The following is a 16258-nucleotide window of genomic DNA, read 5'->3' on the forward strand; positions in this document are numbered from 1 at the left end:
TTTTTTTTAGTAGAGACGGGGTTTCACCGTGGTCTCGATCTCCTGACCTCGTGATCTGCCCGCCTCGGCCTCCCAAAGTGCTGGGATTACAAGCGTGAGCCACCGCGCCCAGCCGGTTGCCAAATAGTTTTCATGTTTGCTTTCTGAAGTTTTATGTTCTGAATATAACATGTTCTAAATGTCCAAAGCGCCCTCAGGACTAATTACTGGTTGCTTTGGATCACTGGTCTCTCATTTTCCTTAGCAACTCAGGAAAATTGGTCAAAATGCTGTGTGTGGTTACACCTTGTACTTTAATAAACTTGAAAGTACTACATACTCAGAGAGGCTTAGGTTTTCTGTCAGCTGGCAAGTAATTTCCTGGAAAGGGTCCTCCTGACATATATCAGAGGCTCAGAGTCCTTACCTGCAGATCAAGGGCCATTTTTGTAGATAAAGACTTTTTTTTGTTGTTGTTCTGCAATAAATCATTATCTTTTATTTATTTATTTATTTTAAAGCAAACCAGTGAAGGAAAGGACCAAAACCTTTGGTTCACGTATGTATTTATGAATGGAAAAAATTTGTAATGCAAATTTCACTTATTAAAAAACTTTGGTACAACTTACAACATTACAGATAATTATTTTCTCTTCTTTTGTTTCACATGGAGAGCTTGGAGACTCAGTTCATGTTAAGACACCTAAGTATGAGTCCTCCAGGTAAATATTACACAAATCGGAAGCATCTTGGAATTTTTAAGTATATTTTAAGACATACATTTTTATGCATGCTTTAAACAAAGAGTATTTTTTTTTTTTTTTGAGACAGAGTTTTGCTCTTGTTGCCCAGGCTAGAGTGCGATGGTACAATCTCGGCTCACTGCAACCTCCGCCTCCCAGGTTCAAGTGCTTCTCCTGCCTCAGCCTCCCGAGTAGCTGGGATTACAGGCATGCGCCACCATGCCTGGCTAATTTTGTATTTTTAGTAGAGACAGGGTTTCTCCATGTTGGTCAGGCTGGTCTCGAACTCCCGACCTCAGGTGATCTGTCTGCCTCGGACTCCCAAAATGCTAGGATTACAGGCGTCAGCCACCACACCCGGCCAGTATATATATATATATATATATATATATTTTTTTTTTTTAATGAGAGAATCTAACAAAGAAACTATGACTAGCACCAGCATTTAAAGATAAAGCTTTGTGGATAAAGCTTGGAATAGGTTTTCTTTTTTCTTTCTTTTTCTTTGAGATAGGCTCTCCATCTGTTGCCCAGGCTATAGTGCCATGGTACAAACATGGCTCACTGTAGCTTTGACCTCCTGGGTTCAAGGGATCCTCCCACCTTAGCCTCCAGAGCAACTGGGACCACAGGTGGGCACCACCACATCTGGCTAATTATTTTTTAATTTTTGTAGAGACAGAGTCTGGCCATCTTGCCTAGACTGGCCTGAAACTCCTGGGCTCAAGCAGTCCTCCCTCCTTGGCCTCCCAAAGTGCTGGGATTACAGGCATGAGCCACTGCACCCACCCTTGGAATTGTATACCATTCTTTAATGTGCATTCAAGGCTATTTCTTATTTCATTGGCTTATATATTCATTCATTCTTTCACTCAGTAAGAATTCATTGAGAATCAACCATGCTCCTAATCTTTACACAGCTTACTGATGCTTACCCTGAAAGGATTGCAGCTTCGCACATATTTGAGGTCAGAAAATGCTGCCCTATGGGATGGGCATCCGTTTTAAGTTAAACCTGGTTTAACTTAAAACCTGGTTTGGATGAAGGGGAGGGAACCAGGTCAAGTGGGGAGACAGCAGTGGTTTTACATAAAATCATGTGTGAGGATATGGTTTGGGAAGGAGGCTCACACATTTGAAAAACAGTATGGCCTTCAACAGTGTAGTTAGAGCATGGAGAATGAAGGGGAGAGTTGTCAGAGGCAAAGTTGGAGAGGCTGGGAAGGGCCCGATCTTACTGAGGTTAGTCCTGGTAAGGTTTATGAAGCTGATTCTAAGCGCAATGGGAAGCCGCTGAAAGGCTTTGAATTGGGAAGTGGTGATATTTTCATTTCAACAATAATTCAACTACTGTTTGAGAATAGATTGGATGGAAGCAGGAGTGGCTAAGGGGAGCTTTGGAGGAAACTTTTGGGGAAAGTTCCAGGCAATAAAAGAGAGTGCAGGTGGAGGCTGGCTGGCTGGTAGTGGCAGCTTTAGTGGCATTTGTCGATTGGTGGGTTTGAGAGTGAGGGAAGGCAGGATCCATGTTTCTGGGTTGAGATAGGAAATGCAGATAGAGAAAGTCTGGGTCAAACCTCAGGGATGGTGGGGTGGGAGAGGTAGACAATAAACAAATAAATAAATGGTGCATGGTAAGTTCTTTGATGGGAACAATACCATGTGATCTGGTAGGGTGGCTGAGGGCTTAGGAAAAGCTTCTTTGAGGTGATACATGAATTGAGACTGAATGATAAGAAGAAAGCACTATGAGAAAAATCTAGAGAGACCTTTCCAGGAAGTGGGAACAGCAAGCACAAGTGCTCTAAGGCAGGAATGAGGCTGGCATGTTCAAAAGGAGAAAGTCATTGGCCTGTTAGGATTGGAATTAATGAGAAAGGAAAAGTTAGGCAGGGACCATGCCACATCGGGTGCTGTTGGGCATTGTAAGCAGTCTGAAGTTTATCTGTAACGCAGTGGGAAGAAGACAATGGAAGGTTTTGATCAGGGGAATGACATGTTCTGCTTTATATTTTACAAAATATAACTAGCTGCTGGGTGTAGAGGAGGCTGTTGTCAGGCAAATGTTGAAGTAGGGAGAAAAACTAGAAGGTTATGGAAGGCATTCAAGTGAGCAGAGACAGTAATTTGGACTCCGGGGGTGGTGGAGACGAAGAGAGCTGGACAAATCTATGATGTTTGGGAGATAAAGTCAATAGGGTTTGCTTATGAAAAGGATGTCATGATTGAAGGAAGGAAAAAGAGGAGTTTAGAAACACTCTTAAGGTTTCGGTGTAAGCATATCGGAGGCTGGTGGGTACCATTTACTGAAATGTGCAAGTCTGGGAAGGAGCAGGTTGCAGAGAGGAATTCACTCTCTGTTTTAGACAGGTTAAGTTAGAGATGCCTGTTAGGCATTCTAGGCTCATGTTCAAGTAGGCTATTGGATAAAAACTTCCAGTTTAAGAAGAAGTCAAGGCTGGAGGTGGGGGCATTTGGGAGTCTTTGCATTTGGTTTCACGTTCAAAAGAACCCCTTTGTGCTCAGCTCTGTGATTCCAAGGAGTTGATTAGTTTTTCCAGCCACTTTTGTATGAAGTTCATGACCATCATCAAGTTATGTTCCCTTGTGAGTAAAAAGGAGAAGTGAAAGAAAGCAAAAAGACATTTAAAGTTGCAACATATATAACCTTAATTTTAGGCCTAATATGATGGTTTATAATATTACAGAGAGATTAAAGTGATCTAAATCAAGAAACGTTTTATCCCAAAAGTTAGGCATCTACAAACTAGGCTAATTGTCCATTCTGTGTTGGAACTTTATCTAATGAAAGTTTAGGCAGAATATATAGCAAGCATTTTAAATATGTAGCTAATAATGAAACTGATTTCAACATTCATCATGGATTTTTGGCATAGTATTTGGCAGTATATTTTGCATACCACTAATATGCAATTTGAAACTGCTAAATTTTAATATTATTGTTTAGAAATTAGTTGCCAGTAGAGAAGAATCTAATTTTCATTTTTGTAGTGGTTACAATTTCTTGTCATTCAGTTCAAATCACTGCTCTTGTCATTGTTAGGAAATGTGAGTTTGCTATTTTTTTAATGTTTTAATTAAAATACAAATGCTAATAGAAGTGGTATCAGTTCCTCTGTGAAGGTATTGCTACCAGTTAAGTAAGGTGTGTAGGAGAGAAAGAAAAATATTTTCTTGGCCTAGTTTCCCATCATAGTTTAAATAGTTGTACTTTTAACTAGCAGAAGGATGGTTATATATAGGATACATATACGTCCATTCATCTCTCTTTAGTTACACATTCATTTTTTAATCAGTTCTGGTTGTGATCCTAATGAAGTCTTTCTATATCTTTCTCTCTTTGGTCTCATCTCTTACTGAGAGAACTGGTGCACTGGCACGGAGCCACTTAAAACAATTTTAACATCCTTATCAGCCCTTCCCTGACAGTGAATGTCATCTGTCTCATGTGAGCCAAATGAATTCTGTTTCATCACCCGGTGTTTTCAGGTTTCTTTCCTCCCCCAACTATCTCACACCAACTTGGAACATGGCACTACAGGAATCTACTTTTATATTACTTGCCTGATATTGCACAGTCTTCCTTGATTGTTTGTGGATGGTGCACTGTTTTATAGTTGACTGTTTATGGTAATTGTTATCTATCCAGAAATTATCTCCTATAAATTGCCTGTAAGACATAGAGTTATATTTAAAGGATGGGATAAACATGTATTTGAATATGCTAAATCCTCTCTGTAACAGTCAGCTAGAAAGATGATTTGGGCATGAAGGCTCACATTAGTATTTCCTCCCTGATAAACAAAAGGGATTCATTAGAAGGAGATCTTGTCTGAAGTCATTCCCTCATATCGGGTCCTTGGACACCATGGCTTGATCACCATTTATGATTGTAGCTAAATCTTTTGGGCATGTCGCATTGCCCTTTGGCTTCTGTCTCAGTTTGTCCTTTTGGGGAAGACTCCCCAAAAGTGGTTTTCTCCTTTATCGTTATTCTGAAATCTTTCACACTTGTGGGTGTGTTCGAGATACTGTATTGCTTGCAATGGTAAAACATTTAGGATACCTTTTGGTGTTGCATAAGGCCACTTGCATATGAGTAGAGTTGTGAGGGGTGGGTGAAGTCTGTTTTCCAGAGTTCCAGGCCCCCCACTTCCTTCCCTTCTCCTCTGTTTTATCCCCCTCCTTAGTAGCACCAGCTACCCTCCCATTTTCTACCTCTTTTTCCCCCATTGAAACTTGCTCTCAGCAAAGTATCTAAACATATTCATAGAATGTGGTAAATGTATCAAAATGATAAGCATTTTTATGTGTGAGATGACAAATATGTTAGTTTGATTTAATCATTCCACATTTACACATATATTAAAACATTACATTGTGCCCCATAAATGTATGCAGTTATGATTTGCCAATTAAAAATGCTCTTAATAAAAAAGTCTGAATGCTACTTAACATGATAAGGAGACTTTGTGTTTTCAAGCCATAAATAGTCTTGAAATGACAGGTAGTAAACATTTAACTGGGCAGTTTTAGAAACAGCCTCACTGTCCTCGGTAGCGGGATTGTCCTGGAAAACCTATTGGGTAGGAGGTTGACTTCTCCACCCACCTGTGAGCTCAGGCCTCTTCCATGGACTTTATTGCCAGCCAGGATCTGATCTGAGGCTGCTCCATTGCAGTCTCATCTGTGGAAGACATGGAGGAGCCTCCAGTTACTTGGGAGCAATGGCTGGAGTTTGTTAGGGCTGGAGGGGCTGTGAAGGATATTCAAGGCTTTTTAAAAAATTTATTTATTTTCTGAGACGAAGTCTCGCTCTGTCGCTCAGGCTGGAGTGCAGTGGCACAATCTCAGCTCACTGCAACCTCCACCTCCTGGGTTCAGGTGATTCTTCTGCCTCAGCCTCCCAAGTAGCTGGGACTATAGTCATGTACTACCATGTACAGCTAGGATGCTCAAGGCATTCTACATAGTCTTTAATATAGTGCACCACAGGCTAGTTAAGTGACTGTGATCCTTCACTGCATGAACTTTCACTTTTGGACAAAACTAAATAAGAGGATTCTGTCCAAGATTCCTGTGATAAATACAGTATACGTAAGTGTACAGCACCGGAAAATTTGTAAATGTTTTATTTGCATTTATGTTTTTCAGGATGTCTAACAAAACATTCCTACTATGTTGTATATCTCCCTTTCAGCTCCATGTTGTTCATTGGAATTCAGACAAATACCCCAGCTTTGTTGAGGCAGCTCATGAACCAGATGGGCTGGCTGTCTTGGGAGTGTTTTTACAAGTAAGAATCTACTGTTTTCATTTTAAATGATCAGCCTTGTTGAAGAAAGAGCTTCAGTCACGAAGTAGACATTCAACCATCTTGTTTAATAGTAAATTCATTTTAGGTGTAGCATTTTCCTTTTGAAATGAGTATTTAAAAATTATATATTCATTTAGGAGCATTGTCTTATAAATCTTCTTATTGTCCATTGATCATTTTTATGTTAATAAAAATAGCAGCATCAACATCAAGAATAGCAGCAGAAATAACAACTGAGATACTGGAAGAAAACATTTATTCTGGGCTCTTCCTAATTGTATACTATTTAGGACAGAATAAAGTTCAAGCTCCTGATTCTTGAAACACTCATCTCACCACAATGACATATTGTCCCAATGTGCTCGCTGGTTTTTAAAAAAACTTTTTTGTATTTCCTTTAATATTCACATGTGGTTAGACAATTATTGTCATCATACCTGGGAACAGGTTGGGCTTCTCACCTCCCTCTGCCTCCACATTCTTGTAGGTGTGCCCCTTTGTCACACCCCATACTCTCCATGTGTTGTAACTCATGAACAGAGAATGCTTCATGGATGGCAACAATTCCTTGCCTTTGGACACCAAGTAGGGGTGGTTGCAGCAGGATCCGGGTGCTTTAAAACCTTCAGGTAGATTCAGAACACCTGTAATAATGAAAAGAGGATCATTTATATATCTATAATTTATGATGAGTTTGCTTATGATGATATATTCCCTTGATTTGGGATCTCAAATCATTTTAGGCTGCAAGTGTGAGATGTTTGCATCTAGTATTTTGATGCCACCATTGTCCATTTGAATTGAGGGGCTGACTGTTACATCTAGCTTAGTAGTGCAGGATATTTGTTAGACTGTCTTATGCAAAGCTTCTCCAAGTTAACCTACATCTTAAACACTGATAAAACTTAACAAATATTAAGCTGTTACTATTAGTTTTGGGACTAAGCTGAAAGTTCAGTACAGGAACCCTGTAATATTATCTTGTTGTTCAGATCCTTCTGGCATGATAAGGCCGGCAGGTAAAAGAGAAGCTTTGTTATAGAACAATCACTGTATGTTCTGTGCCGGCTAAGGTTTTTTTTTTAAAATAATTTTAAAATAGTGGCTGAAATTGAGTGATTCAGACTTGATCTGCTACAGTAACCATTTCTTTTGAAATTTCATGTTTTTAGATTGGTGAACCTAATTCCCAACTGCAAAAGATTACTGACATTTTGGATTCCATTAAAGAAAAGGTAAAATGAATTACTATTTGGCAATAATTAACATATTTCATGTTCTCTCCCACAGTCTCTTATCTCCCTTTAAAGACTTAGACATATGCTGCCTGCTTTGAAGTTTGCAACATGCTTGATGAAAAAAAGCAGAAGTAACCTATTACCACTTATCTTTTGAATGTAAAGGTCTTAAATTACCTAAAATAAACATGAATAAATATACTTATGCATAATTAGTCTCTGGTATATTACAGAGTAAGCCTTTAATTGTAACACATTTAAGGGACCACTTATATTAAAACAAACCTTATGCTTCTTAAATAAATCTGTATGTTACTTTATCTAAAATTTTTAAGATGAGGATAGATGCTTTTTTAAAGATACTAAAGGAAGATATTAGATAATTCTAGATGCAGATATTCTATATTGTTTATGGAATTATAATGGATGTGCATGGATGTATGTTTTTTGAGGTCTATGTAAAGCTATCCCATTGTAATTTGTGGGAATTCTGTATGTTCCCCCAGGGTAAACAAACTCGATTCACAAATTTTGACCCATCATCTCTGCTTCCACCATCCTGGGACTACTGGACTTATCCTGGTTCTCTTACAGTTCCACCTCTTCTTGAGAGTGTCACATGGATTCTTTTAAAGCAACCTATAAACATCAGCTCTCAACAGGTACATAATCTCTTCCAGGTTGATACTGATTCCCTCAGAGGAAACTGGGCTTTTTTTTTTTTTTTTTTTCAACCCTGACCTTAATTTCTGCTGTGTTTTGAAGTCTGTGTTTTCTCTTTATTCATCAGATGGGTAGTTGGGCTAGATGAGATCTATGTCCCTTTCGTATTTGACCTATGATTAGATGATTTATTTGCCACTTCTTAGAAATGTACATAGCGACACTGATGAAAGTGAAGCATCATTTTGAGCACTATAATCATTTGCTTTTGTTTTGTTGCTGTTTGTTTGATACGGGGATATAAACAGGCTGACATACGAACAAAAAATGGGGATATAAACAAGCTGAGATACAAACAAAAAAATCAGAGAGGCTACTTATAGAAGGTGACATTTTTCTTTCTGACCTTAGTCTCCACACCTGCTTTTACAAATTTCCAAGTGAAACTTGAGGTCAGTTATCGGTGCGGTGCCCTAAGAAATGTGTGCTTGCTAAGTGTATGAAGTTGTTGTTTTGTACACTTAAAAGCTAGTTAAGTGGGTAGGCTGGGCACAGTGGATCCTGCTTGTAATCTCAGCACTTTGGGAGGCTGAGACGGGTGGATCTCTTGAGCCCTGGAGTTCGAGACCAGCATGGGCTACACAGTAAAACCCTGTCTCTACAAAAAATACAAAAATTAGCCAGCTGTGGTGGTGCATGCCTGTAGTCCCAGCTACTCGAGGGGTTGAGGTGGGAGGATTGCTTGAACCTAAGAGGCGGATGCTGCAGTGAGTCAGGATCATGCCGCTGCATTCCAGAGCAAGACTTTGTCTTAAAAAATGTTTTTTTGTTAACAGGGTAGATCTCATTTAAGTGTTCTTACTGTAATTATAAGAAGAGGAAAGAGAGAGAAAGGGGAGGGGAGTGAGAGGGAGAGGAGGAATTATTGATCTTTTGGCATTTGTTGACAAAAACTTATGTTGCGCTGTCTGAGGGGCTTAATGCTTAAGCATTTGCAGAAAGGCTGTGGGGAGGCTCTTTTTGTACAGACATCTACTCACTCATTCTTCTGTTAAATGCTAATGGAGCTTCCCCTGTAGGCCAAGAGTCGGCCAGACTCAGGATATCCAGTTTGTCACCCAGGCTGGTGTGGAGTGGGTGCAACCATACCTCACCCCAACCTTGAACTCCTGGGCTCAAGCCATTAATCTTCCTGCTTCAGCTTCCCGCCTCAGCTTCCCATGTAGCTGGAACTACAGGTGCATGCCACCATGCCTGGCTTATTTTTTGGAAAAATTTTGCATAGACAGGGTCTTGCATTATTGCCCTAGCTGGTCTTGAAGTGATCCACTTCTGCCCTCAAATGATCCTCCTACTCTGGCCTCCCAAACTGCTAGGATTACAGGCATGAGCCACTGCGCCTAGCCAGGATACCCAGTCTTTAATGTTCAGAAACTGTGCTTGGAGCACTGAACTATGGGGCTGGCCAATCTGACGGGTGGATGCTGTGTGTTCTTGGATGCTGTACTTCATTGGTTTTGTTTTTGTTGTTCTTTTTGAATTAGATGCAATATCTTAGCATGAACATGGTCTAGTAATTTTTGCAGCTAATAAAGTACACATGTACTGGGCTTGCCCGCCTGCCTACCTGTTTATTTTTCCTCCTAATGATACCAGCTCTGGCCCACCTTTACTGAGATCATTTCCGGCAGCATTTCCCCTTGGGGCATTGAACACATCCTTCTTTCTGTTGGGTGTTTCTCCTTGTTGACCTTGTCTTTAGGATTAAAGGCAAATAATAACCTAGTATATACTTTTTAAAACATTTTACAAAGGTCTATGTAGAAATCCAGAGCTTGACTGACATGAAAACTCCTGTGAATTTTTTCTATCATTGTATCATGAGAAAAATGACCTGTTACTGATTCAGAGTCCTTAATAAGGGAATTCATTTTTCTCCCTCTCACATGCTAAATGGTTTACTTTTATATTTCTTTATTAAATTTGAAATGAATAGTATTAAGAATGAATAAATTATAACATTAATGTAGTTAATAAGGGAATCATGTTTTCCCTCATATTTCAAGGACACCGTTATTTCTTAAAGCCACTTGGAAAATAACTTTTTGTTTAGTTTTTTTTGTTTTCAATCCACCAGTGATTTGGAAGAGAATATATCAAAATATATAGTTTAGTTCCTTAAAAATAATAAAGTTAACCTTATTAAAAATATCTACCTGCAAGTTTAGGAATTATGACTGCCTAGCTGTGAATTCACTACTTTGTCTTATTTGAGGCTCAGTGGATTACTATTATTAATGTGGTTTTTATGCAGAGCAGTATATAAAATAATAGCTGTGTTTTAGAGCTCTGAAGTGATTGTTAATTCACTTTGGAGCATTCACTTAAATCTCCTATAGTAGGAACACTTTCACATATTTTAGTTTTTAACCAAATTGAGAAAGTTATTTGAGTAACAATTCAATTTATTAAAATCTGATATTGTGGTGGTTTTAAAAGTTAAAGAATAAAGCAAAAGAAAAAAAATTCAGTCCCAGTCTAACCAGGAAAAAATATCAGGCAAAACCCAGTCAGGGGACATTCTATAAAACAGTCAGTATTCTCAACGTCATTAAAACTGCCAAGGTCATCAAAAACAAGGTAAATCTGAGACACTGTCACAATCAAGAAATGCCTAAGGAGATATGAATACTAAGTGTAGTTTTCCGGATTTTTTCCTAGGGTTTTCTCCACAATTTCTTGCCAAGTCACAGTTTGACCTAAGGGGCAAATCAGATGTTTTTCATTTTCTTTTTCTTTATTTAAGTCCATTTTTCTCTCTCAGAGTCACTCATTGAGGACTAAATTCTTAACTGCCATGCCAGTGAGTAGATAAATGTACTATTTTCTGATCCTTTTGAAGACAAATCTGTCATTTTCTCTGGAGGGCCAACTTCTCTTGCCAAGTCTCTTTGGGTTATCCTAAATCATCAAAATTGGGTTACTTAGCTGAAATTCAATGTGCAAAATACTTGGCTTTGTTTCTTCTCTCCTTTTAAAGAAAAACAACTCTTTTTTGCTTATTATGATATTATTTGCATGCAGTGAAACTCATGAATTTTAAGTGTGTGGTTGCTGATTTTGGTAACTGTGTATAGACATGCTACAACTACTACAATCAAGATACCATTCTCAACCACCACGGTGGCTCACACCTCTAATCCTAGCATTTTGGGAGGCCAAGGCGGGTGGATCACCTAAGGTCTGGAGTTCGAGACCAGCCCGGTCAACATGGTAAAACCCCATCTCTACTAAAAATACAAAAATTAGCCACACGTGGTGGTGCGTGCCTGTAATCCCAGCTACTCAGGAGGCTGAGGCAGGAGAATCGCTTGAACCCGGGAGGCAAGGTTGAAGTGAGCCCAGATTGCGCTGCTGTACTCTAGGCTGGGTAACAGAGCAAGACTCCATCTCAAAATAAATAAATAAAAGGTAGAGATCTCAGCCAAAAATTTTCTGGTGCTCTTTTGCAGTCCTTCACCTTCTTCACCATAGTCCTAGGCAACAACTGATGTGCTGTCACTAGAATTTAAATGAGTCATACAGTAGATTTTTGTGTTTGAGTTCTTTTACTGATATAATCTTTTTAAGATTCACCCATTTTATTTTATTTTTTTTCCTGAGACAGAGTCTGGCTCTGTTGCCCAGGCTGGAGTGGAGTGGCGAGATCTTGGCTTATTGCAACCTCTGCCTCCCAGGTTCAAGTGATTCTGCTGCCTCAGCCTCCTGAGTAGCTGGAACTACAGGCATGCATCACCACGCCCAGCCAATTTTTGTATTTTTAGTAGAGATGGGGTTTCACGATGTTGGCTGGGCTGGTCTTGAACTCCTGGCCTCAAGTGATCTACCCATCTCGGCCTCCCAAAGTCTTGGATTACAGGTGGGACCCATGGTTCCTGACCCATTTCATTAATTTTTATTACTGTGTAATATTACATGGTATGGATATATTATATTTTTAAAAAATATATTTCACAGTTGATGGACACTTGGCTTGCTTTTAATTTTTGGCCATTATGAATAATAGCAATCCATATATGGATATTAGGAGTAATTTGCTCACTTTTGTGTGGACACATTTTTATATGTCTTGTGTCAATATCTAGGACTGGAATTACTAGGTCATGTTTGTTTAATTTTGTAAAGTAGTATTACATTGTTTTCTTTTCTTTTTTTTTTTTCTGAAGGAGTCTCGCTTTGTTGCCCAGGCTGGAGTGCAGTGGTGTGATCTTGGTTCACTGTAACCACCACCTCCCAGGTTCAAGAGATTCTCCTGCCTCAGCCTCCTGAGTAGCTTGGATTACAGGCACTCGCCACCACACCCAGCTAATTTTTGTATTTTTAGTGGAGACAGGGTTTCATCACGTTAGCCAGGCTGGTCTCGAACTCCTGACTTCAAGTGATTTGCCCGCCTTGGCCTCCCAAAATGCTGGGATTATAGGCATGAGCCACTGTGCCCAGCTGAGTAAAGTAGTACTGTATTGTTTTCTAAAGTGGCCGTGTCATATTAAATTCCCAGCAGCAACATATGAGATTTCTAGTTGCTTCATACCCCTGCAAGCATTTGGCATTGTCAGTTTTTCTAACTTTAGGTATTCTAGTGGGTATGTGTGATTTTAATTTGCATTTATCTAGTGACCAATGATTTTGAACATTTTTATATGCTTATTGGCTATGTATGTATCTCCTTTTGTTAAGTATCTGTTCAAATCATCTGTCCATTTTTACATTGGGTTGTTTGCAAGAGTTCTTTATATAGTCTGGATAACAGCTCTTTCTCAGGTTGGGCGCAGTGGCTCACTCCTGTAATCCCACTGAAAGATTCTCCCAGGGGCCTGAAAGCTTAAGGGAATGAATAACCTTTCCCTCCTCAGGCCCAGTCCCAAGGCGCAAGGCCACTTGCTCCAGCAGCGTGCGTCAGCAAGATAGCAGAAGCAGGAAGAGAGCTGGCCAGAAGACACATACCCCCTGAAGACCAAGAGGGAGGCAGTCCAGGTACTATGTAGCAGTCAGATCAGACTGGGACACTTCCTGTTTACAGAGGACTGTAAAACCCCTGCCCCGTCCTCACTTTGGGCTGACGCCATAGGCCTCAGCCTGTCTGCCCCCATGGATGCAAGGCTCTTGTATTGGTTCGAATCCCGAGAGCTCGCCAACAGACAACACGAGGTGGTGTGGAGCAACACACTGTTTTAATGAGTGCCTGGGTGCAAACGGGCTGAGGTCTAAAATGGCGTCAGCACCAAGTGAGGACAGGGCAGGCAGGCGTTTTATAGTCTCTTGTAAACAAGAAGTGTCTCAGTCTGATGTAACTGCTGCGTAGTACCCGGACGGCCTCCGTCTCGGTCTTCAGGGGATATGTGTCTTCCGGCCAGCTCTCTTCCTGCTTCTGCTATCTTGCTGACTCACACTGCTGGCACCAGTGGCCTTGTGCCTTGGGACTGAGCCTGAGGAGGGAGGAGTTATTCACCCCCTGCCCAGCTTTCAGGCCCCGGGGAGAATCTTTCATTCCTGTCTATTTGGTTATAGAAAAAAGGAAAAGGGATGACTTTCTCAATAACTACTTCAGGCGTGACATGGGGTGGCACGAGCACCTTGGAAAAAGAAAAACTTAATTTTGGGGGTATTCTTGAGAGACGGGTTGGTATCCATCACGTCGCTGTAGGAGGAGCATCATCTGGATTGTTTGGTGGCTATTGGGATAACACAGGGGAGAAACAGGAGGAACCCAATGATGAAGATTGCTGTCCCTACCAGTGTTTTAAATCCTCCTAAATTAGAGAACCACCCTCCTAGAAGGTTATTGGGTCCCTTCCCTTCCAGGTTTGGACTGATACATGGGCTACTTTTCTGATGTTCGAAGTGATTTCTAGAACTGCTTTTCTGTTATCGTCTATGTTAAGACAGCAATTAGAGATATTAAACTTACCATAGACCCCACCTTCTTCTGCTAATAAGTAGTCTAGTGCTAGCCTGTTTTGAAAAATTGCCACGCGCGTTTGGTTTTGTTGCGAGAGCATTTCTATGGCTGAGGCGGTTTGGTTGCTGATTATCTTTAGAACAGCTGGTAGTCTAATTGTTCTATTTAGCATATATATATGGAAGTGCAATAACCCCATGAACCATCCTCAGCCCAAGTGGCAGGACCATAATATTCGATGATCCGTTGCGGAGGCCACTCGTCCTCTTGCCATCTTTGGCTCCCTTCTACCTCCAAGGATCGTTTTTCTCTGATTAGGTTATCATACACAGGGACTCCGAGGGTGTTGCCCGCCTGCTTTGAAAGTAAAAAGAATCCAGGTTTAATCGTGCCTAGGAAGCAAGTACCTTGCCAGGGATAAGGTAGCCACGAGTATGCCTGGGTTCCACATATCCAAAGGAATCCGTCAGGGGCAATCCACTGGAGGCTGGTGTTCATAGGATTGTCCCACAGTGCACTTAGGCTGGGGTATGCGGCATAAGGGTTGTGGTGTTTGTACAGTATTAGGCCTTTTTTGACAAGACATAATTGAGGTAGCTTAAGTTAGAAGGAGACCAAGCTCCGTAGGGTAATTTTGGCCACCTCTCTGCTGTGGAGGCATTGACTCTTAGGGTTTGGTGACAGAGGCTTTCACCTACGGCGTGATGAGTTTTATCATTCCACTTGCGGGATATGCACACCGTCCCTTTACTGGAAGTGTCCAGATCTATGGGCACTCCTGATGTGTCTGGAATTGGTGGGTTCTTGGTCTCACTGACTTCAGGAATGAAGCTGCGGACCCTCGCGGTGAGTGTTGCAGCTCTTAAGGTGGCGCGTCTGGAGTTTGTTCCTTCTGATGTTCGGATGTGTTCGGAGTTTCTTCCTTCTGGTGGGTTCGTGGTCTCTCTGGCTCAGGAGTGAAGCTGCAGACCTTCGCGGTGAGTGTTACAGTTCTTAAGGCGGCGCGTCTGGAGTTGTTCGTTCCTCCCAGTGGGCTCATGGTCTCGCTGGCTTCAGGAGTGAAGCTGCAGACCTTTGCGGTGAGTGTTACAGCTCATAAAAGCAGTGTAGACCCAAGGAGTGAGCAGTAGCAAGATTTATCGTAAAGAGAGAAAGAACAAAGCTTCCACAATGTGGAAGGGGACCCGAGCGGGTTGCCACTGCTGGCTCGGGCAGCCTGCTTTTATTCTCTTTTTTTTTTGAGACGGAGTCTTGCTCTGTCCCCCAGCCTCGAGTGCAGCCCACGTCCTGCTGATTGGTAGAGCCGAGTGGTCTGTTCTGACAGGGCGCTGATTGGTGCGTTTACCATCCCTGAGCTAGGTTCTCCACGTCCCCATCAGATCAGGTAGATACAGAGTATCGACACAAAGGTTCTCCAAGGCCCCACCAGAGCAGCTAGATACAGAGTGTCGATTGGTGCATCCACAAACCTCTAGCTAGACAGGGTGCTGATTGGTGTGTTTGCAAACCCTGAGCTAGACATAAAGGTTCTCCACATCTCCACCAGACTCAGGAGCCCAGCTGGCTTCACCCAGTGGATCCTGCACCGAGGCTGCAGGTGGAGCCGCCTGCCAGTCCCGCGCCGTGCGCTCACACTCCTCAATCCTTGGGTGGTTGATGGGACTGGGCACTGTGGAGCAGGGGGTGGCGCTCGTCGGGGAGGCTCGGGCTGCACAGGAGCCCATGGAGGGGGTGGGAGGCTCAGGCATGGTGGGCTGCAGGTCCCGAGCCCTGCCCTGCGGGAAGGCAGCTAAGGTCCGGTGAGAAATCGAGCACAGTGCCGGTGGGTTGGCACTGCTGGGGGACCCAGTACACCCTCCGCAGCCGCTGGCCTGGGTGCTAAGCCCCTCATTGCCCGGGGCCGGCGGGGCCGGCGGGGCCGGCCGGGCCGGCCGTCTGCTCTGAGTGGGGGCACCCGCCAAGCCCACGCCCACCCGGAACTCCAGTCGGCCCGCAAGCGCGTGCGCAGCCGGGGTTCCCGCCCGCGCCTCTCCCTCCACACCTCCCTGCAAGCTGAAGGAGCCGGCTCCCGCCTTGGCCAGCCCAGAAAGGGCTCCCACAGTGCAGCAGCGGGCTGAAGGGCTCCTCAAGTGCCACCAAAGTGGGAGCCCAGGCAGAGGAGGTGCCGAGAGGGAGCGAGGGCTGTGAGGACTGCCAGCATGCTGTCACCTCTCACTGAGGAGTGAAAGTGAGGCTGGAGTTTTGGGATGCTAGTAAGAGGGAATGTCTATCCCATACCATGGCCACTGTTCACTCATACGGGCTCCCCCGCATACCCAGCAATTGGACACATTAATGG

The 16258-nt window shown here is 42.4% G+C and overlaps 1 protein-coding gene across 1 annotated transcript in view; it reads left to right on the plus strand.

Moving 5' to 3' along the window:
* CA13 (carbonic anhydrase 13) overlaps positions 1-16258 on the plus strand; it is a 39643-nt gene that overhangs the window by 16520 nt on the left and 6865 nt on the right. Inside the window, exons 4-6 of the mRNA XM_032758463.2 lie at positions 5944-6039; positions 7233-7295; positions 7805-7960. Coding sequence (XP_032614354.1) covers positions 5944-6039; positions 7233-7295; positions 7805-7960 — 315 coding nt within the window. The remainder of the gene's footprint in view (positions 1-5943; positions 6040-7232; positions 7296-7804; positions 7961-16258) is intronic.

Source organism: Hylobates moloch, unplaced genomic scaffold (assembly GCF_009828535.3).
Source record: "Hylobates moloch isolate HMO894 unplaced genomic scaffold, HMol_V3 SCAFFOLD_9, whole genome shotgun sequence".
NCBI lineage: Eukaryota > Metazoa > Chordata > Mammalia > Primates > Hylobatidae > Hylobates > Hylobates moloch.